This window comes from Malurus melanocephalus, unplaced genomic scaffold (assembly GCF_030028575.1).
Source record: "Malurus melanocephalus ecotype Western Australia unplaced genomic scaffold, MMel_1.1 scaffold_792, whole genome shotgun sequence".
NCBI lineage: Eukaryota > Metazoa > Chordata > Aves > Passeriformes > Maluridae > Malurus > Malurus melanocephalus.
The window spans coordinates 181,440-203,317 of NW_026624024.1; the positions used below are offsets into that span (position 1 = coordinate 181,440).

Sequence of the window (21,878 nt, forward strand, 5' to 3'; positions counted from 1 at the left end):
TGTGCAAAAAGCCAGCASCTGCCTGGTGGTGGCTGAGGTGTTTTGGGCTCAGAGAAATTCCAGGCAGGATGGGAGGTGGCTCTGCCCTCATTTCAGTGACACCACGGTTGCCATGGCTACAGGTGATGCTGGCAGGAAGGTTCATTTCCCTCACCTTGTGGTGCATGAATTAAACACTCAGTGTGGGAACACATCCCCCGTTTGCAGCAGGCGTGGAAGGAGCCAGGGGGATGAGGAGGAACCGTGTGTGGTTTTTGTTCCAGGCTTGTACAAGAGYAGAATTCCCTGCAGGGGCAGAGAGCAAACTGTGGGATTTGCTCTCAGGGACCAGAGCTGTGTTCCCAGAGATCAGGGGATCATTCTCAGGGGGCTCACCTTGAAAATCCTCCACTTCAGGGAGATCTTAGAGCCCTTTCCAGCACCTAAAGRGCCTCCAGGAGAGCTGGAGAGAASCTTGGRGCAGAATTCCTATAATCCCTGAACAGAAGCTGGGAGGTTGGAGCAGCACGTGCTGTGCCCAGGGATGGGAGCTCTGCTCTGCCCAGAGCAGGATGGAGCTGGGAAGTTCATCAGGGTACAATGAAGTCACTGAACTGGGAATGCAGATGTCTGTGCAAAATGCACAATAACAGCTGTGCAGATGACACAGCTGGTTGTGCAATCAGTTCTGCTCATCCACCTCAATTCTGGCATTCCTGGAGCAGGGAGCTTCCCATGCTGGGATCTGTTGTGKCTGTGTGATGGGAATGGCTTTCTATGGCCATGGAAATTCCCCATTTCCAGTGGGTTTGTTGTCTTGAGGGCTAATTTTTAATTATGAGACAAGACACAATTAAGGGGATAAAAGGGTTTTACCTCAGGAGTTTAATGGGATTTCATGTGCACAATTCGACAGAATGGAAAAAAAAAACCACTGGAAAATGCACACTGCATATAGGATGTATACAAGTTTTATAGATTTTACTAATTAGTATATTTATTTACAATTCTTAATAAGAATTTTAATAGATGAAGTAATGTTCTCTTTTTTTAAAGAACTTCCTTTTGGGATGAGTTCAGAGCTTAGTTTACACAGTGTATTTTAGAGAGAAGGTTCTAACCTTCAGGTTGAAGATAGCACAGGGCACATTGACTTTTTATTGAGGATGTTTGGCTTCTCTGCTTAGCAGAATTTTAAAATTAAGTTAGAATATCAGGCTATAAGAGTTACAAGTATGTAGGCTATATACAGGGATATAGAAAGGGTACAGAAAATATAAAAGGTATRTAAATTTAAACGGGTATAGAAAATATATAAAAGGGATCATAAAAGGTAAAAATCATCAGGCATCAGGTTCAGGGGTGCAACAGGCACCTCTGCAGAGCATCTTRGATGGGCCTGGTGGCTCTGCAGGGCTCGGGCTCCAGTGGTGSCTTTGCTGTGTCACTGTGGTGTAACGGGGACAAACTGTCACTGAGCTTTGGGTTTCCTCTTCTGCAAGACCCCATCATCCCCTCCCACAGAGACCTTCAGGCTGGAAAGGGGTTGTGAAATCCTCAGAAGGTCACAGAGTAGGGAAAAGATTTTTACTTTCTGTTAAAATATATTTAATTCTCGTAGCAGCCAATATTTGCCTCATTTCTGTTTAAAAACTGGACCRTGGAAATCACCAGGATGGTGATGGACCCTGTGAAACCAGCCAGCCCCAAGGTGCTGTTTGTGGAAGGAAGTGGTGATTCCATGAATCTTTTCCTGAGGGTAGGAGGGCATCATTCCATCTGTCTGTTGCAAGACCAGGGGCCTTGCAGGGTTCTGAGTTCCTCTCTGTTGTGGCTCCCAGTTTTGTTCCTTCTGAAAAACCTCAAACAGTTCAGCTGCCTTACCCAGATCTTCTGGAGAGAATTTTGCAGATGGCTGGATCCAAGATGCCCTCCAAGGGATGATAAATACAATCCCAGAATGCTGGAATATCCTCAGTTGGAGGGTCCTGCCTGGGAGTCCCACCCACCGTGAGCACGGAGCAATAACCCTCGGAGATCAATAATCTGTTTTTTTTTGGAGCAAAACAGGATTTCACATATTTCAAGCAGTGACTGGCACATCTTTGAGTGACATGCCAGGTCAGAGCTGCCCTCCAGTTAAAATGGGACACAGCTGCTCTGTGCTCTGAACACCTCTGTCCCTGTTTGCTGTCACTTTGTGCCCCAAAGCCGAATGCTTGGCTTTCAGGGAAGAGTGAAAAACCAAAGGTTTCTTCCTAAAGCACTTTTTAATTTGCTAATGTCTTTAAAATATCATCTTCTTACATTTTTTAATGGCTGTTGTAATATTTTTTTCTTCCACATGATTTATGACTGCAAATCTGACTTCAGCAGTTCTCTGGACTCAATCCAGGATTGTTTGGATGTAAGGAGCTCTTTCCAAACTGTTCTTAATTCACACATTAATGTCATAATGTTGCTTATTTTCATCTGAGGAGAAACTTGACTGCCATGAAGGATTGCTCTCTTGGGAAATTCATTTTATTGCTGCATGTGTCCTTTAAAAAAATAACTCTAGGATTTTTTTTTTAATATTTGTGCTGTAAAATACTCTTCTGCTGTGGTTTTTGTGTCAGGAAAAGACTGCAGTACAGTTTTTCTCTGTGTTAAACAGGGAGAGGGTAATGATGAAATTAGGAATGCTTGCACAAAAATGAGCTATGCATCACATTTACACTTCCAGATAACTTTTATTTTTAAAACTCATAAAAATACAGGCAGGAACGTTCTGGAGTAGAAAAACCCTTTTATTTGTCTATGTGTGGTGTTTAAATTCTTCCACTAAATCCTTCCGGGTAATTAGATTGCTGTGAGATTTTAAGAGTCCTGCTTGGGGACACTTCTGAATTACCCAGTCGATGCRGGAAATTAAGTTAATAATTCTGCTAAAGCTGTTGTTGTGAAGTGAAGTGGCAGCYACAATAGTCCCCAACACAGAGTTCATAACCAGAGGTGGTATCTTGTGTTAGACACCACATCATGTTCTTTATTTTTAAGGCCATTTAGGAGTTTGGCTTTTTTCCTGGGTGCTGTGCAGGTGTTTCACACCCGTCCCTCCTCTCTGCAGGGAGTGAGCAAAACATAAAAGTGAATTTGGGTTGGAGCAGGGCATGATGAACCCAAACACTATGGGGATCACTGGGATTACAGTCAGGTCTATAAACCTGGATATTTCCACCTTGTGGAAGGCTGAGGAGGCTCTGAAGTGTGCCTGTCCCTCCCTTTCCTCTCTCCGGAGCCGGCCCAAGGCCGCTGTGTTTTGCTGTTTCTAAATTGGGAAGGGAGCGAGTTCCTGTCCGAGATTCCCAGAGCTTTCCTTGTCGGTCCTGCAACGCCCAGCACATTGCTGGAGTCACGTGAGGCCACGCTCTGCTTCCTGCAGGGTGTCCTGGGCTCCTTTGGGATCGTCCCTCTGCCCCTCTTGGAGATTTGGGATCTCTGGGGCAGCCCAGCCGTTGCTGAAGGGTTCACTGCAGACTCCCAAACAGCCTTGGTTTCCATGGAAAGTGTCTCTTCCTGTGGCAAGGGATTGAATAGGATAAGCTTGAAGATCCTTCTCAACCCGAAGCATTCCATTTGGAGAAGTTGCTGAGGTGGTGGCCACTCATTGTGTCCATCAGCCAAGGCTCGTGGCTTGGATCAGCAGCAGTGTGGCCAGCAGGAGCAGAGCTGGCCCATTTCTCATGGAAAAGGTTCTCCAGCCCTGGCACAGCTCCCCTCACATCCTGGAGGGATTTCACAGACGTGGGTCAGTGATGGCCATGGCAGTGCTGGGGGATGGACTCGGTGATCTCAGAGGGCTTTTCCAGCCTTGGCAATTCCATCACCTGCACCCAGCACTGGCCCAGAGCAGGGGAAGATCTGCCAGAGCAGCTGTGGGGTTTGGAATGTTTGTCATGGAGGTAGCAGTACTTGAGCAGACCTGGGCAATAAAGAGGTATTTTTCCAGTGGATTTTTTTATGGCTGCTTGGCTTCAACGTGGAATGGATTGAGGTTCAGGTGTGTTCTCCTAAACCTGCAGCCACCACCCTCGTGCTGTGGGTTTGGCACAATCTGGACATTGCTGTTGCTGCTTCCCAAGCATTGTGATGCTCCAGAGCCCCAACTTCTTGCCTGGTGTGTTCACATTCCTTCAGTCCTCTGCTGCAAATCTGATGGGGGGCCAAACACCTTCACAGGGTGTCACCAGCACAGCTGCATTTCAGGAGTGAGGATGGAAGTTGGCAACATTGGCAAACAGCACAGGAAAAATATCAAAGGTGTTTTTAGCTTCTCTAAATCACACTTTGCTTTTTGCTCAAGGTGAACCTCTCTGTTCTTCCTTACAGGACTGTCCTTTTATAGTCTGTATGACCTATGCCTTCCACACCCCTGACAAGCTCTGCTTCATTCTGGACCTCATGAATGGTAAGCAAGACCTGTGCAGGTTGAKGATGATGAKGATGATGATGATGGTGTTACAGGAATTTTGACAGGATTGCTGCCATGGTTGTTCCCTCAAGCCCAGGCTGCTTTGTGAGCTGATTTATTCAGCTCTCCACAAACTGGTGTGTGGTACAGCCTTTTCCTTGTGTGGAAATCCTCTGCTGGATTAGTCACYGAATGCAAATGTTTATGAAATAAATGCATTTTAAAATGGAGTTTCAGACTGATCAAATCTCTGTATGAACTCTCTCAGCTGTTTTGTCACCACCTAGACTTGCAGAGGGTGGGGCTGCGTGCTCCACAGGCAATAAGAACCTACAAAAGCTGTGCTGTTCCCCCACAATGTTACCCCTTCTGCCTGCAGGGTGAGATTTTACTGTTCATTTAATTACACCTCAATTCTTCTCGTTGCAGGAGGAGATTTGCACTACCACCTCTCCCAGCACGGYGTGTTTTCTGAAAAAGAGATGAGGTTTTATGCTACTGAAATCATCCTGGGGTTAGAGCACATGCACAATCGCTTCGTGGTGTACAGAGACCTGAAGGTAATGGTTGCTGGCTACCTGCATCCACATAATTTCCATGGATTACTTTACCTGAAACCTTTCCTTGGCAGGATTATTTCTTGATCTGCCTGGTTTTTGTAATAACTTTTCAGAGTCGTTTTAATCTGGGCCTTAAATCCAGTTTAACCAGCCCGGGAGAGGCTTCCTTGGGGTCACAGAAAATCCTGTGCAGTGTTATCTCCCCAGCTCCCTGATGGGGATAATTTAGAGGATATTCTGTATTTTTGGGAGCCCAGAAGGAGGCCTCTGTATGTGTAGGAAAGTTGATGGGGATGTTTCACTGCCAGTTGAGAAGTCAAGGACAGGTCCCAAAGAAGGGTCCAAGTGACAGCACAAGGGGATGAAAATCTGCCCAGAGCCTGAGAATAAATGGTGTAAGAGCYACACAGACCCTGCTGAGAAAAATCCAAGAGCAACTTGAGGCCAGAATGGATTATTCATTTATTACCTGCTTTGTGTTTCAAACCTTGCCTGGTTGTTCTCTTCTTTTATTCACTATTTCATAACCTGTGGAGTTGATAGTGGTGCTCTGTGAGAATGTAGATTTTTATCTAGGAAGTGCCTGGTATATTGATGTTAAATACAAAAAAAAAAAGCAATTACCAGTTCCCAGGGAGTATTGATGTTCGAGTTGCTGTGTTGTGAGGATTTGCAGTTGTGTCAGCTGGGGAATACCAAGCATTCATCTCCCTGTGTTGCTTTCCAGCCTGCAAATATCCTGCTGGATGAACAYGGGCACGTGAGGATATCAGACCTTGGGCTGGCTTGTGACTTTTCCAAAAAGAAGCCACACGCCAGCGTGTAAGTATTATTCTGGGAGCTTTGCTGCACATACAGGTGGTGCTAAATACATCCTGAATTTATCTTTCTAACTCAGCTTTGCCTGAAAGGGAGRAATGACACTTGTGTGGCCCAGGCTTGCTGAGCTGGAGGCTCTAATGAGGATTTTTGGGCTCCTCTCGCTGTTTTCCTGCACAGTTGTAGCAGCTGATGTGTAGGCATGGCTGGGAGATGACACATTATTTCGGGATGATTCACTGCTCAGTGAAGAACCTGACTGARTTAAAGGACCAGATTGCTTCAGTTGTCCCAACCGGATAATTAAATATTCCCAAACTGAGTAAATTCCTGGATTTATTGTGTCTTTCTCTTTTCTGGATTTTTGTAGAACTGGAGGCAAATTATGTTCCTTTCTGCCTCTTGCCATCAGGATCTGAATTCCCAGAGTTGTGTGTGGATTTACATCTTACCTGACACGTTTTATTCTTAGGTCCTCGTTTGCCCTGATTTAGTCTCGGTATTTATGCAAAAAGGGAAACTCCAGCCTGTCACACCTTAGGAGATTTGCAATTCAGTAGCTTCTTGAAAAAAGTCCACGGGTTTTGATAATGTCAAGGGTAGAAGCAATACCTGCTGGCTGCTTCTTGTGGTGCCCGGGGTGAGCTCAGGAAGGACACGTGTAACCCACTGGAAGCAAAATAAAGCAGTTACAATTAATTCTTTTCAAATTGGGCTGTCTCATTGGAGGAACAGTGGTTTTTACTGGTTTTTTTTCAGTGATAGTGCTGTATGTAATGAATGTTTTGTGCTGTTGTGCTCTGCAGAGGAACCCACGGGTACATGGCCCCCGAGGTGCTGCAGAAGGGCACAGCCTACGACAGCAGCGCCGACTGGTTCTCCCTGGGCTGCATGCTCTTCAAGCTGCTGAGGGGGTGAGTGGAACTCCTGTCTTATCCATGGAAGCCTGGGGACCTCCCTGGATGTCCCTTGGAATAGCAGGATGTGCTGTGTCACAGATTGTCTGGACTGTTCCCTCAGTGCTGACCCATGTCCACACGTGGGGCTGACCCAGGCTTTTTCTTCAAATCAAATCAAACCAAACCCAAACCTTGCTTCTTGTGGTAGCTACAGATGTGGGATGAGGAAGACAGGTCCTCTGTCTGCTCTTTGAGCTGCTGCTGACAGCAATTCACTCCTCTCTTGGCAGCTGGTACCATTCTAAATGCTGTGATGTTAYTTCTTAAGCAGCCCTGTTAAATGTGGGCTTTGTGTTAAGCTCAGACCTGGTGCTGTGGAGAAGCTTTTGGCTGCACTGGGCCCTTTTTGTGCCACTCAGCCTTCCCTCCTGCAGGGTTTGGGTCAGGTACAAAGTGTGGATCCTTGCATTTGCTGAATCTAGCCCGTTACCTTATCAGTGTCCAAAGGTAGATGGTAATTACAGCTTTGTCAGCAATTTCCTTCTCATTAAACTTGGGTATCTAGAATTGATTAATACCRTGGGATTTATCTGAGCACTCAGCAAGCACTGATGGGCAAGTGCTTGCTGAAAATGGCATCCTCACTGTTAATGGCAARCCAGAATAAATCTGAAGCTTTTCATGGTGTTTCTTTGTGAAGATTGATCATTAGGTCATCCCGTGTCCTCACACATCATTAATTATCAGCTTTTATCTCCATCCAGACCATTTACAAAGGAGGGTCAGTGTGTAACTTGTGACTTGAACTCCAGAACTCTATCAATTTAACACTAATTGTGCACAAAACAGACTCTGTAAATGTGCAAATAAAGAAAGGAGTGGTGTTTAAATTGCCAGGCTTTGGGCTGTGATTCTCTCTGGCAGAGATGTTCAGGATGGTTTCAGTGCTCAGCCAGAAGCCAGAGCATTATTCACGGTGAGCTCTCGTTCCTCATCTGTTCTGAAGCCAGTTAAACAATCCCAGAACAAGGGCTGGGCACATSGTGCCATTTCTTGGTGTTTGGTGAATTTAGTCTGGCACAGAATCTGCCCAGAAGTCCCCAGTGAATCATTTGCTTCCCTGATCTGCTCAGAGCCTCCTTGTCAGAGTACATGAGGCTGTGTGGGAACCATTTACCTGTCACACTAAAAAGAGAAAAATTGAAGTCCTGGTCTGTCCATTGCATTMATCCATCAGAACATTTTTGAGGATAAAAGGAAAATAACTTGGGAGTAGTGAGTCTCCAGTTGAAACATGCTGGTACACTCTGCCATGTGGTGAGCCAGAATGCTTTAGAACAGCTAATTAATGGAATTGATAAATGAATAACAATTTGATTTTGAAAAACGTCATCCCCTCAAGGTTTCGAAGAAAAGAAGCAGGGAATATATCCTGAATGTAATTAAAATATCTCTTACTACAATGCTGCTTCTTTCTTTCATGAAGGACTGTGTGATAAATCTCTAATGTGCCACRGTCTTCCATAGCTTAAAGGAAAATTCAAACTCAAACCAGAATTATAAAGCAGGGAAGGGATAAAGCTGATAATTTAGCAGATACCATCAGATATCTTGCCAGTGGCTGATGCTGTGGGATCTGTAATTACCTTCCCTGAATGGTTTGCTTCACTCTCCCATGATGAGGGGTGGTGAGTTCAGTGGGTCATGCTCAGCTTCCCCATATAAATCCATGGATTTAAATCCCTGTGGGTGATGGCTGCTTGGGGTTTTCTTGTTAGTTGAAAACTGTCCAGGTTTTGGGAGTCAGATGGAATTGGTGAGACATTTGAAGCACATCCTCAAGGCCAGATCACTGAGAATTACCCACTCTGTGCTCACCTTCCTGTGGATCAGATYGTTCTGCAGGACAGGGTTGATGAGGGGGAAGGATGGAACTGACAGGATGCTCCACTCTTTCCTGGGATTGCCACAGCTGAAATACCCTGATAATGCTGTGCCTTTACATTTATTTGTGAYTTTTTTTCTCCTTTCCACAGGCACAGCCCTTTCAGGCAGCACAAAACCAAAGATAAGCACGAGATCGACCGGATGACGCTCACCGTGGTAAGGCCTGGTCACATCCCCATATTCCCTGAGCTCCCATTTCCCCCAAAAAACTGGAACTGCATTTGCACCTGGGAGAGCTGTTTACAAACATTACGAGACAAATGAAAGCAGAACCACTTCCATCATGGAATGATCTCTTTGTATTTCATTTCTCCACAGAATGTGGAGCTCCCAGATTCCTTTTCTCCCGAGCTGAAGTCCCTTCTGGAAGGGCTCCTGCAGCGGGATGTGAGCAAGAGGCTTGGATGCCAAGGAAGAAGGTAGGTGTTGTCTTCTCCTTGGACCTCTGCCTTGAAAAATTTCCACTTCTCTGTCAGTGAGTGAATTCATTTCAAGTAAAAAATCTGCTTCCTGTTGTGAGGATTTTAATTTTGGAAAGAGAACATTAAAAAGTGCTGCTGCATGGAATTACATTTCAGCTTCCTTTGGTTTGGACATGTTTTTTTKGACAATTTCTGTCCTTAAAGCCTTTGCCTGAGTTCCCTGCAGTCATGCTTGCATTGGGTGGTGTTCTACTTCTCATCCCTTGGTTGTTTTTCTGGTTTTGCCTGATCTGTTTTGGCATGAARTCATATGACTTGACTCAGACATACTGATAGGGAAAATTTATTGCTTATATTGTATCTGTAACGATAGGAGCATATTACACAGAAAAAACCCACCCTAATCCTAAAACCACCAAGCAAAAAACTGTCAATATTGCTGGTGCTGCCCGTGCCATTTCATTATTCCAAGAAAAAGAGCTTTTGCTTTGTTTCTTGACTACAAAACACTCCTTGCTCCTGCCAAGCTCACCTTGCTTGTAGCTGTTTATGAAATCGTTATCTCCTGTTTAARAACACTGAGAAAGAAAACAAGGAGAGGAGTAAACAACTGTTGAGAAACCATTGGGATGTGTGATAACAGGCACCTGATGGTCACACCTGAGCCTGGGGCTGGCTCCAGTTCCAGTGGGAGATTCCAAGGGATTTTGTCTTGGAATCCTCTTTGATAATGACCTGGGATTGCTTTTCCCTGGGGCCTAACAAGAGCAGTTGATTGTTTTCCCATAAAATTTACGTAATACGAAATGGTGTSGAGTGATCTGGTTATTTACAAGTGTTGATTGGGATCTGCCAAAGAATTGCTGTTTGAGGACTGACTCAGAGCATTATTTGGGGTCTGACCCAGAGTAGTTTTTGGGACCGGACATAGATCAGAGCTTGGGATGTGGTACAGAGCAGTTTTTGGGATCTGACACAGAACAGGTTTTGGGATTTGGCCCAGATCCGTGTTTGAGATCTGACACAGAGCTGTTTTTGGGATCTGACCCAGAGTAGTTTTGGGGATCTGACATAGATCAGTGTTTGGGATGTGATACAGAGCAGTTTTTGGGATATGATATAGATTGGTGTTTGGGATGTGATACAGAGCAGTTTTTGGGACCTGACCCAGAATAGTTTTTGGGATCTGACATAGATCAGTGTTTAAGGTGTGATACAGAGCAGTTTTTGGAATCTGACATAGATCAGTGTTTGGGATCTGACCCAGAGTAGTTTTCGGGTTCTGACATAGTTCTGTGTTTGGGTTCTGTCCCAGGTCCGTGTTTGGGATCTGACGCAGAGCAGTTTTTGGGATGTGACACAGAGCAGTTTTTGGGAGTCAACACAGAACAGTGTTTGGGATCTGACCTGTATCTGTGTTTGGGATCTGACGCAGAGCAGTTTTTGGGATGTGACACAGAGCAGTTTTTGGGATCTGACAACAGAGGAATATTGTTTGCTGTTGGAAATGATGGAGTGCCATCGGGAGTTCTTGCCTGCCAGCCCTGGAGCACAATTCCAAGTGTTTCCACGTGCAAATCTTCTCCCCTTTACTTAGGAACGCTTAATTTTTTCTGGCAAACAAGAGCATTTTCCCCGATGTTCTCAAGTGATAGAAATGTGACCTTTGAAGGCTTTGTATTTCTTGAATACACTTGAAAAGCCCCTTCATTTGTTGACTTCAGTCCCTTCTGTTTTGCAGCGCACAAGAAGTAAAGGAACATCCTTTCTTCAAAGGCATTGATTGGCAGCAAGTCTATTTACAGAAGGTAAAGGATGAAGACAGTAATTTTAGCTTACTTGGTAAAGCAATAAAAGGAAAATAAACCCAAGCAAGTACAGAGCAGAAAAGTTGAGGGTCACAGAGCTCACTCACACAAATACAGGGAGGGTTGTTGATAAATATTCATTATTGCWGATCTTCCTGGTTGTTAGGAGTGAATTGTTGTATTTTCAGGGTCAAATGAGTGTATGGTTTCCTCTGCTTTGCTGTCTCTAAACTGGGGTGTTTTATCTCCAAAYGTTTGAAGGAGCTTTAATTAAAAAAAATGGCAACAACTTTGCACTCAGGTTTAATTGTGGGGGAGACTAGCACAGTCAGGTGTAATCCATGCAAAAACTAAAAAAGTTGTGCGTAACTACAGAACAAAGTTCAATAATACCCATTAATTTATCTTTAATGATGCTGCTTTTACTTTCTAGTACCCTCCCCCTYTGATTCCTCCCCGGGGAGAAGTCAATGCAGCAGATGCTTTTGATATTGGCTCGTTTGATGAAGAGGACACTAAAGGCATTAAGGTACCCAACTCTCAGTGCTGGAGGGTGGCACTGGGGCTGCTGTGCTTGGCTTTCCATGTGTGTGTGGCATTCCTTTGCTTCAGGCCTCTGGATGTGCCAGGAAATTCCTTCAGGCTGGGAAATCAAAGAGRTATCTCGGGCTGATTCCCTGTTTGTTGTTGCTTGCCAAGTCCTTTTTCCTACCAAAAGTTTTCATGTGATAAAGGAAGTGTTTCAAATGATCAGAAAACAATGGGAAAAGCCTCAGGTTTTCAAGGATACTTAATGGTTTGTGTGTTTAAAAGTTGTGATTTATTTCTGATAGCTTGGAGAAACRGAGCTAAACCTTATTTTAATAGTTTTAATAATTGAGTGATTAGAGAAAACTCTTAAAAATGACAAACTGTACTAATGGTAGCAATGGTATAAGTTAGGAAAGTGGTAAAAGAAATTTTCAGTCTTGATATTATCCAAAATGTAATAAAAATAATATAAATTTAATTTAAAAAGGAGAAAAGTTAGAGCTGCTGGCCCCTTTGGGAATCACATGAAGGGGGTGATCCCCCTGTGAATTTTTCCACTCTCTGAAGCTTCCCTGGGACTTTGGGACAGCAGGGTTGGGTCAGTGCCCTTCACTGTTTTCATCACCCATTTCTGCAATAGATCAGACCTTATTCTTGTTAATACAGAAGTGAGTCAGGAGGGAAACTAATTGTTCTAAACTTTATAAGCAAACAGCTCCATTAAGTACTCAGTGAGCCTACAAGGGAGCTCGTCTGTCAGTGTCACCTGCTGTGGTGACAGAAGTTGGCACAGAGGAGTGCAAGGAGCCCAGGGTGTTCTTTATACCAGAAAATTCCACATCTTCAGCATCAGTGTCAGCCCAGCAGGATTCCAGCCTGCTGTAATTCTGGGTTGCCAGAATTCAGAGGAACATTTTGCAAGGAGGAGCCGAGTGGCCTTTTTATTTATCGAGGGGATCAGACATTCTCGATGACATGATTTAGTGAGGAGTTCTGTCACTGAATATGAACCATCATCAGGTCAGTGCTGTGCCATCTCCAGCTTGATCTCAGAATCTCATAACTCAGGCTGCCTGGAGGATAAATTTACCCTTGGGGTGAGTCAGGGAGGGGTAGCACATCCTTCCCTGGGTGTCCCAGATTTCCAGAGGGGACAGATTGMGTCCCACCTGAGATTCCCACCTGAGTCAGCTGTGGCCAGAGCTGCCAGYGAGGTGCCAGGAGCTCTCTGTGCCCTGGGCACCACAGTTTGAGCACCTTGCTCCCCTCCCTGGGATTACATTTATCCTGCAGAGTGTCCTGTGACCCTGAGAAGAGCACATGAGCTTTGGGGAGCCAGCAGTGGGTGCCTGTGGCCTTTCCCTTTTTCTCTGCATTTGCAGAGAGGTCTCCTGGGTGTGTTTTCCTGCTGGGATATGACCATGGAGCTCTGAAAAGGAGGAGAATATTTATTCAAGGAATGTCTGGCCTGGCTGCAGTGSGAGAATGAAGCCAGAGCTGCTCCTGCAGCTGCTGGTGCTGCATCCACATGGCTTTAAACCCCYCCAGGAATGGGCACTGCCCTTTTGGTGTGGAATTTGCCCACCCTTTTGGTGTGGAATTTTTTCATTATTTTCTCSAGTGCAGTTCAGTTTAAGCACTCAAAGGATTAGTGGAGAAAAGAATCCTTATACCAGGAACATTGAGGTCTGCAGCTCATGCTGATGAATTCTGAAGGGTAATTTTTTAAGWTACAAAGCCAAGCTGTGGAAGCACRGAAGKCATTGCTGTGGAAAAGGTATCTTTTCACTTATTCATGGAATTTTTGTGCTGAGGAAGTTTTTGTGCAACGAARTTAAGAATRCTGCTGCTCACATTGGAATAATTAYTKAAATGTGAAGTTCAGAGAGCATTATGGGACAATGTCGAGTGAGGATTTTTGAGCCATCCATCCAAACAAGTTCTGAGCAGGTGGTCTGTTCTCTGCACATGAATTAATATCTTYGCTTAAATTAGTGTCTGTGCTTCTCTTGCTTGCATCTGTTTGTTTTGTGAAGGTTTGAGTCCAATCCATCTTATAAAATAACGCTGTTGCATGGGTAACTATTAACTGTTGGGGATAAGAATAGTGAAAGTTATTAAAATGTTGGGTTTTTTGTTGTTTTTCTCTTGCAAGTTGCTTGATAGTGACCAGGAGTTATATAAGAACTTCCCTCTGGTAATATCGGAGCGTTGGCAGCAAGAAGTAGCAGAAACTGTTTATGATGCAGTAAATGCAGACACAGATAAAATTGAGGCCAGAAAAAGGGCTAAAAATAAGCAGCTTGGCCACGAGGAAGGTAATCTGTCCTTACACTTCTCTCCTCTTTTGCTGCTAGGTAGTAATTCCTGGGTTTGGAGTTCCACAGGCTCCTGTTACTGTCATTCCCAAGAATCATTAGGATTCGTTTAATCGCTGTCGTGTTGYTTAAGATGTTTCTTAAATGTTTTGAAATGCTCAATGATGACATCAGGCTTTGGAAGGAGATTGGTGGAATCAGAATCCTGCAATGGTTTGGGTTGGAAAGGACMTWAAAGCCCATCCAGTGCCACCCCCTGCCATGGGCAGGGACACCTCCCACTGTCCCAAGGTGCTCCAAACCCCGTCCTGCCTGGCCTTGGACACTTCCAGGGATCCAGGGGCAGCCACAGCTTCTCTGGGCACCCTGTGCCAGGGCCTCCCCACTTTTCCCAGTCTGTGGGGTTGGATTTCCTGCCCAGGAGCTGGGAAGGGCCCCATGAATTCCCGCACAGCAAACCGCAGCTTCCACGGGGGCGTTGCATCAAACCCCCAAACTTCAGAGAGCAGCACCCAGTTCTTTGAATAACCTCCTCCAGGGAGACACTTCTTTAAGAGCCAAATTCTGTSGTTTGTCCCTGCCCTGCAGCCACAGCAGCTGGGCAGAACAGGGGCTGTGTGATCTGAACCTGCCGAGGGCACGGCAGCTCCAGCGCTCTGTCCCCTGTGCGCAGAGAATGCTTTGGGCTGCTCCTCCTGAGGCTTTGCTGACATCTCCTCTTGCTTTAGATTATGCCCTGGGGAAGGACTGCATCATGCACGGATACATGCTCAAGCTGGGGAACCCCTTCCTGACTCAGTGGCAGCGRCGTTACTTTTACCTCTTCCCAAACCGGCTGGAGTGGCGAGGAGAAGGAGAATCCCGGGTGAGTGGGGTGCCCTGGGGAGCAGAGGTGGAAGGCAGGTGGAGCTGAGACACACCTGGAGCACCCAATTCTCCTGTGGAAGGAGTTTTCTCCCAGTAAAAGCCCAGTGGATTTGAGTAACTCCAATCTCGCTGTAATTGTTGGGTAGCTCACGCTGCACGGAGGAGACGTAAAGTTGACTTGAGAAACCTGTTTGCTCTTGTTTTGTTGTGTTTTTCAAGGATTTTGGTAGTTGATGGTGTTGTTTTTCATTTAGGACCTCTGGACTATTTATACAAAAAAACACAAACTGGTAAGGTGACAAATGCTATAGCATTTTATTTCCCAGAAAATGCTATAGTGGCTGTAGTGTAGCCCAGCYGTGCTCACGTTCAGGGCAAATAATTTGTATCTTTAGTTAAGGAAGGGTTTGGAATTTAAGACATTGTGTCCTCTGCAGTCCATAGGGAGAGTTTTCCTGCGCACTGCTGTGTACATTCTCTTCGTAAATATTCAGTGCTGAAATATTCCCTTTCAGCTCTTTGAAATAGTAAGATCGGCTTTTTTTTTTTTTTTTGCAATAACAGTAATGCTTGAAAAATGTATCAAATTATATGCAACTCTTGGGGGAAAATCGTGAATATTCTGTTTGCAGACACACCTATTTGTAGATTCTTATTTCATGCTGTCATTACTGGCTTTTAGAGCTGATATTTCGTTGTCACTATTGAAGCAACCAAGCCCCTTGTAAATCTCTCTTACCTTACTATCTATCTTTAGTTCATGACCCAGCCTTCAGAAATAAATGTTTGTGTAATGACTCTTAATGTTCATAACTTAATTCGTGTGGGTAGTCCAGGAAAATGAGATAGTGGCTTTTATTTGATGGGCAACAGGGTTTTTTTTTTTCAATTAATTCTCGGCTCTTTTGCAAATGCTGCAGCAAAACCTGCTGACCATGGAACAAATAGTATCTGTTGAAGAAACACAAATTAAAGATAAGAAATGCATCTTGCTGAGAATTAAAGGAGGAAAACAGTTTGTCCTACAGTGTGAGGTAAGACTTGTTTTTTGATAACTCRTTTGAATTGTTTTGCATTCGATAAAACGATTGATGAGTTTTTCAGGTCGCCCTGTTGCATGTTAACTGAGGCACGTGGTGGAGCAGARCTGAAGTGTTTATCACACTTGAGTTTTGAAAGCAGGAAACCCGCAGCTGTGCCAGTTCCCATCATGGATTTCAGTGGTATTTTGGGCCAAAACGAGTTTAGTTTATTAAATAGCTCAAAATTCCCAAACTTCTCAAGCTCCTTGCGCTCCGAGGGCCTTGTTGGCTCGTGTCTCGCTGCAGGGAGTTGCTGGAGCTCGTGTGTGGAAGGGGGAAGTGCTCAAGTCCTCAAAACACCGTACCAGCCTTCRTTGGGGTGATGGAGAAGCCAAGGGCAATACCCAAAGCTGCTCATTCCCTCGGAAAATTAAAATATCTTCCCTAAAGCGCTGTCCAAGAGAGAGAGAAGACGCTGTTGGCCGCATCCCATGAAGTGCCAAACTCCTTCTGTGTCTCTTGCAGAGCGACCCCGAGTTTGTTCAGTGGAAAAAAGAGCTGACAGAGGCTTTCACCGAGGCCCAGAGGTTGCTGCGCCGGGCTCCTAAATTCCTCAATAAATCCCGCTCCACGGTCGTCGAGCTGTCGAAGCCGCCGCTCAGCCACAGGAACAGCAACGGGCTGTAGGAGGCAGCGACCATGTTCCCAACGGGGAGAGCCGCTCCTGAGCGTCCCGGAACCCTTGGAAACGAATGACTTTGTGCGGCCCCGGAGGGCGCCGGGAACAGGAGGGATTCGATGTTTACAGCGCGGGATGGCGTCAGGAACTCTGGGTGCGCGCGGAGRGCAGCGCTGGAGAGGAGAGGCTGCTCCTTGCTCCCACCCCCGGCGGGGCTCCAACTACTGCTGGAAGGAAGAGGCTGTTTCCCCCGCCGTGCCGTGGGTGGCACGGGTGCTGCTGGCGGGTGACACCGCCGCAGTGACRCCGCCGGGGCCGCCCCTCGCTCTGTCGTGTTGCCCCGTGTCCTTCCCAGACCATTACTGCTGACTCTCTTGATAACCTTGCTCCATACTGCTGACGATCAACAGCGTGACTCTGATGCACTTCAAAGTACTGAATTCTAACTGTCCTGTGGTTTAAATGTTATTGCTACTTCATGGGAGCGTTGAACTCGAATTATTCCCCTGGGTTTTGTTGTACTCACTAATAGTAGCTACCACCGTTTTGCTTCTTCTACGTATATGCAGTACTATAACTGACACAATAGAGTAATAATTGGTGAAGAGGAATTTATGGTAGCTTCATCTAGTGCTCTGTTGTATAAATCGACTATTTTAGCACAGTTTTTAAAGAGCAGATTCCTTTTGACAAGTTTACAGTGAACATAAAAGACAGTTCTTTTCCATTTCAGGTCAACTGCACTTTTTAAAAAATTAAAAAAGAAATGATTCAAATCCAGTGCATTGTCGAGCATGTGCTGGGTTCCGGTGTGTGTGGGTACCTCGGTACGTRTTCCGGATCGCTCCTCAGCCCTGGGACTCGGGATCCTCCTCTGCTCTACCCAGGTGTGTTCCCATAGGTAGAAATCCCCAATTCCCTCTGGGGAGGTGTGTGCACATATCACAGCTCGGCCTGGGAAAGGATCTCTCCTTTTCCATCCTGAAGAGTTCAGACTGCCCGCAGTGATAACAGTCCGAGAAAAAACGAGCGTGGAACTGACAGAAATGAGCTGATCAAATGCCAGGTTTATGTTAATTCTGCTTGAGGCAGCAGGTGTGTTGTGTGGAAAGCCTTGCTGAAGGAAAGCTCCAATCCTGAGCTGTCCCACGGGTGCTGTGGTGGTTTGKAAGAAAGAGGTCAGGGCTGAATTTAAGCTATTTTTTTTTTCCAATTCAGTGAACACCTTAGAGAAGATTTTCCTTCCTYGCTGCAGAGGTACAACTCTCCCAGTCCCTGAAGACAGAGAGAATTGTGCCTGTGTAAGTGGGAGCAGGAGCTAAGCATGGTTTGTCGAGCGTGTGTGGCTGTCAGATCACCACAGAGTTCCTTGAAAAAAAGTAGTAAAAGTGACTCTGTTTGCTTCTACACACACAGGGCTTGTGCAARCCCTGCCTGACCACCTGGGGCTGCATCAAAATGAAAATACATTCTGGAATATACCCCCTGTGAGTCAGTGGTTCCTCCCCATGATTTTTTTCCCCCGTATTTATTTTCCAAATCATTCTGTATAAAAAATACCAGCCTCTCCATTATTCCTGTTGAGCATCTCAGCTCCTCTGTAAGGAGCAGTGGCAGAGGTGATTGGTCAAAGGTTGGACTTGATAATCTTGGAGGTTTTTTCTAACCTAAACGATTCCATGATCCTGTTTGTGGTATTTAGCAGCGTTTGGGATAGAAAATGTCTCATCCTGCTGGCTGTTGTCCAGCTTTYCCTACAATGCCATGCTCTGCTTGTATTTTTCTCCTTGATTTAGGAAAAAAAAGCCCTCAGATGGTGTTAAAACCTGCTCACAGTTCTTGTRTAACTTGTTTTTACTTTCTTAGTCCCCGATCAGTTCCATAATTCTCCTTCAGTTATTTTCCATGGCTGGATTTCACTCTCACTCYCTGTCAGCAATCTCTGCTCAGCAGATTCTGGTGCCAACGTCAGTGAGGGAGGAACAGGTCATCGGGTGAGAAATTGTGCCTCAAACYCAGAGATTTTACATGAAATTCAGGCTGTGAATTGACCTAGGGAAATACATGTGTTTGGGAATGTGATGGAGTTGGGATGGCCCCAGAATATTCTCATTATYGAGCTCCTTGCTGCCCCATCCAACCTCTGATGGGAGTGGGGTACAAAAATTTGGATTTCTTTAGCTGATTTATTGACCATTCAAAACAGCTTTATTTTTCTGACTTGTGTTTAACTGTGCAGTTAGGAGATGAGAGATTATCACAAAGTCTTGAACCAGGCTGGGATCCCAGTAAGAAATGGGGCTCTGTGTGGAAGTGACAGGATGTTCTGGTGTGGAGGGAGAGCTGGGATTGCACCCTCCAAAACAGAAAATCCTGGACGTTGCCCCCTCCTGGTGTAGGAACCAGAGGTTCTGAAATCTTAGTTTTGGACAAAGATTCCTGGTGGTGTTAATTTGCAGGAGGCTCTTTGGCTGTGTGTTTAGGAACTCTTTGTTTATTTGGTAATTATTTTGCAAATTCACGAAGCTGTTAAAGGGACATTTACTGTAGGGGTTTTTTTGTGGTTTTGGTTTTTTTTCAATCCTTCACCCAAGTGTTGGCCATCCACTTGTCCAAGTGCAAAACTTTCTTCCTCCTAGTTGTGTTTGAGTTTGTGTGTTTTTGTGTTTTTGTCCCTGGTCCAGCAGAGCCTCAGCTGCAGGCTACGGCTTCTTCCCCAATTGCTGCTGTGAGGAAAGCTGGTGTAAAACTGGAGTAGATCCAGCTGGGATTGACATTCCTGGTATGTTCCCCCACCCCCCAGCAGGCTTCAAAAAACCTTGGAGCAGGCTAATAATAGCTGGAAGTGTGTCTGGGAAGGGAAGCCTGGCAGGTAGGGAGAGCAGCTCCRGGGATAGACCTTGGCTTAGTCACATTCGAGTTTTGTTTCATTTCTTGGGGCAGGAGTTGGATTTTGKTGATMTTTRYRGGTCYCTTTCAGCTCAGGATGTTCCATGATTCTGTGATTCTTCACCTCTCCTTTAGAAACCCAGCAAAAGTTTTTCCTCTGGAAGGAAAAACACMGGGGGAAAACTGGAAATTGGATTGTGAGGTTGGGTTTGGCTTTGAGGTAAATCAGGTGTTTGCAGCCTGGTGTGGAGGTGCTGGAAACACTGATTTGGGCTCAAAAAGGCTGATTTTGGTTGTGATGCTGCCCAGAGGAGCTCTCGGGGTTGGCATTCCCTGAGCAGGACCAGCCCMAGCGCTGGGGTGGCTCAGCTTTGTCATTSCTTGGGTTTGCACTGAATTAACTGGTGAGGAGTGAAATCCCTGCAGCTCTGAGTTTCCCTGGCAGCTGGTCAGCTTTAGGACCAGGTTCCATGATCCCATATCCGTGTCCCACACGGYGGTGTCACCTCCCAGCTCAGCTCCTTCGCCTCGGAGGTGTTTGCACCCGAAATACTCCTGCAGGAAGGACTGTTTGAAGTGTACAGTAGACAATAAATAATTCTAGTTGTGTTGATTAATGTGAGGAATGAGTCAGTTCTATGAATTAAAGGAAAAAAAAATCTGAAAAGCGTATTTTGACAAAGCATAGTATTAATTTTAATATTGTAAAAAAAAAGGAAAATATCTAAAATATACAGAGAAAATATGTATATCCAAATGTCTGAGGAGTTTCAAGATAATCTACWTTTGTTTCCTGTTGGTTTCTATTCCATGGTGTACATATTGTGTGGATGGAACATTGGCTGTTTTAATACTATTGTTAAATTGTATTTTTATTTTGTGTTAAACTAATCATCACAGACTCAGCTTTATTTTGTTTATGTAAAGGTTGCTATGCTCTGTAGGTATAAACCCGAGAATTCTATTTTAACAGAAAAAAGCATTTTATATTATTTATTAAATACATGTTTCTCCAACTTCTGACATTCCACAGAATTTCTGCTCCGTATGTGTATGGAAGTGGCAGCTCCTTTCAAGCAGGATCAGCCAGCTTTATTCTGTTTTTCACAATGACGTGGGGATAGATTCCCTGAGGCTGTGCAGCCTTTCTCTCCCAGCACAGGGACTCCAGGACCATCTCAGGTGGCTCCTGAATGCAGGAACATCTGGGAAGCTCCTGCAAAGCCATCCTTCGATGGGATAATTTCAAAATTTCCTCTTTATCCCTCAGCATTGCCAGAACAAGCGTTTATTCACAGGAGTCTGTGCTGAATTAATGAGAATTAATGATGTGAACTGGGGGAAGRAGTCAGTTTGATGTTTGATCCCACTCAGCCATCAGGAATTGTGCAGAGCTCTGTCATTCCCAGGGGAAGGAGAGCCTGGAGCACAGGGCTGCAGGATCCCAAATGTCCTTACCCAAAACCCCAAATGGAGATGGTTTTGGTGTTTGAATGGGATCCTTAAAAGCAGGATCCTGAGGCAGGGGAAGTGTGTGCCTGGACCTTGCTTTGTGTCACCTCCCAGGAGGGRACAGCCACCCCAGGACCCTGCAGGGACCGTCCCTCGGGGCCRTGGGGAGGGTGACCCCAGGCAGGACCCCCCTGTGGGGCCATCGCTGCAGGAACTGCTGCTGGGCACATCTGGGCACATCTGCAGAGCCATCCCTRGCACCTCCCTCCCCTGTGAGGTACAGAAATAGCCCTGCATTTATCAGTTCCTAAAAATAATTGCAGTTGTGAGCGGGGCCTGTGCAGTCTGAGGAGTACTCGAGGTGTAACAGTGTGTGCTCTCAATTTCCACCGTGCTGGGGTGGAGGTCTGTGCTGCTCAGAGCTGATCCCCGTGGCATTTCTGGGGTGAAATGTGGCATTTTCCTGCTGCTGGAATTCTCTCCTTGCAGAGGGGCTGCTCGGGGTGGGGAGGGAYCCCTGCTGTGCTCCTGGAGCACTGAGGTGTCCCTGCCTCACCCTGGAGCAGCCCCTGCCTTCTTGCCCATTTTCCCCTCTGGATTTTGGGGTGAGCTGTGGCCTCAGCTGTCCCTGGAGGTGGGTGACACTGTGACTCCATAGTGTCACCCCCAGAAAGTGCCATGGTGGGGACAGTGCCAATCCTGATGCCACTGTCCTGGGCTGTGTCCAGGCAGGACTTTGGCAGAGAACCTGGGGACAGGAGCAGGAAGGTGGCTTTGTCCTCGATCTGGCTTTGTGTGACACGAATTTCCAGGCTGGAAGAGGAGATGGGGTGAGGAATGGRCTGGGAAGAGATTTTCCTGTTGGCAGGAGGCATTTCCTCAGGGAGCGAGCAGAGAATAGGTGAGATGGCCCAAAAAAATACCCGTGAAAAACAGAATAAAGCAGGAGCATCCTCAGAGAGGGGATTTGTGAGCACTTCCCGTGCCTCACTAGGTCCTTTAAAAACAAAAAGGAGCAGATTTCACACGAACAGCGACTCTCGATGAAGGAAAACGATCGAAAGAGAACCTGTCCAAAATGTGTAATTAAATGGTGAGCGAAGCCAGGATCTGTAAATACCTTTAGATATTGTATCGATGAGATCATTCCTTGTTTTCTGTACTTGGCTCTTTCCATATTTATTGTGGGGAGGAGGGTCCCGGTGCCTGCTCCTCACGGACTGTCCCGGAGTT

The 21,878-nt window shown here is 45.7% G+C and overlaps 1 protein-coding gene across 1 annotated transcript in view; it reads left to right on the forward strand.

The window, feature by feature from the left end:
* Nucleotides 1–17,822, forward strand: part of GRK3 (G protein-coupled receptor kinase 3) — a 54,847-nt gene extending 37,025 nt beyond the window's left edge. Inside the window, exons 10-21 of the mRNA XM_057385119.1 lie at nt 4,351–4,429; nt 4,862–4,992; nt 5,720–5,814; nt 6,618–6,725; nt 8,747–8,813; nt 8,976–9,076; nt 10,821–10,887; nt 11,321–11,416; nt 13,574–13,736; nt 14,465–14,601; nt 15,524–15,637; nt 16,151–17,822. Of these exons, the coding sequence (XP_057241102.1) occupies nt 4,351–4,429; nt 4,862–4,992; nt 5,720–5,814; nt 6,618–6,725; nt 8,747–8,813; nt 8,976–9,076; nt 10,821–10,887; nt 11,321–11,416; nt 13,574–13,736; nt 14,465–14,601; nt 15,524–15,637; nt 16,151–16,312 (1,320 nt within the window). The 3' untranslated portion in view covers nt 16,313–17,822. The remainder of the gene's footprint in view (nt 1–4,350; nt 4,430–4,861; nt 4,993–5,719; nt 5,815–6,617; nt 6,726–8,746; nt 8,814–8,975; nt 9,077–10,820; nt 10,888–11,320; nt 11,417–13,573; nt 13,737–14,464; nt 14,602–15,523; nt 15,638–16,150) is intronic.
* Nucleotides 17,823–21,878: the final 4,056 nt, after the last annotated feature.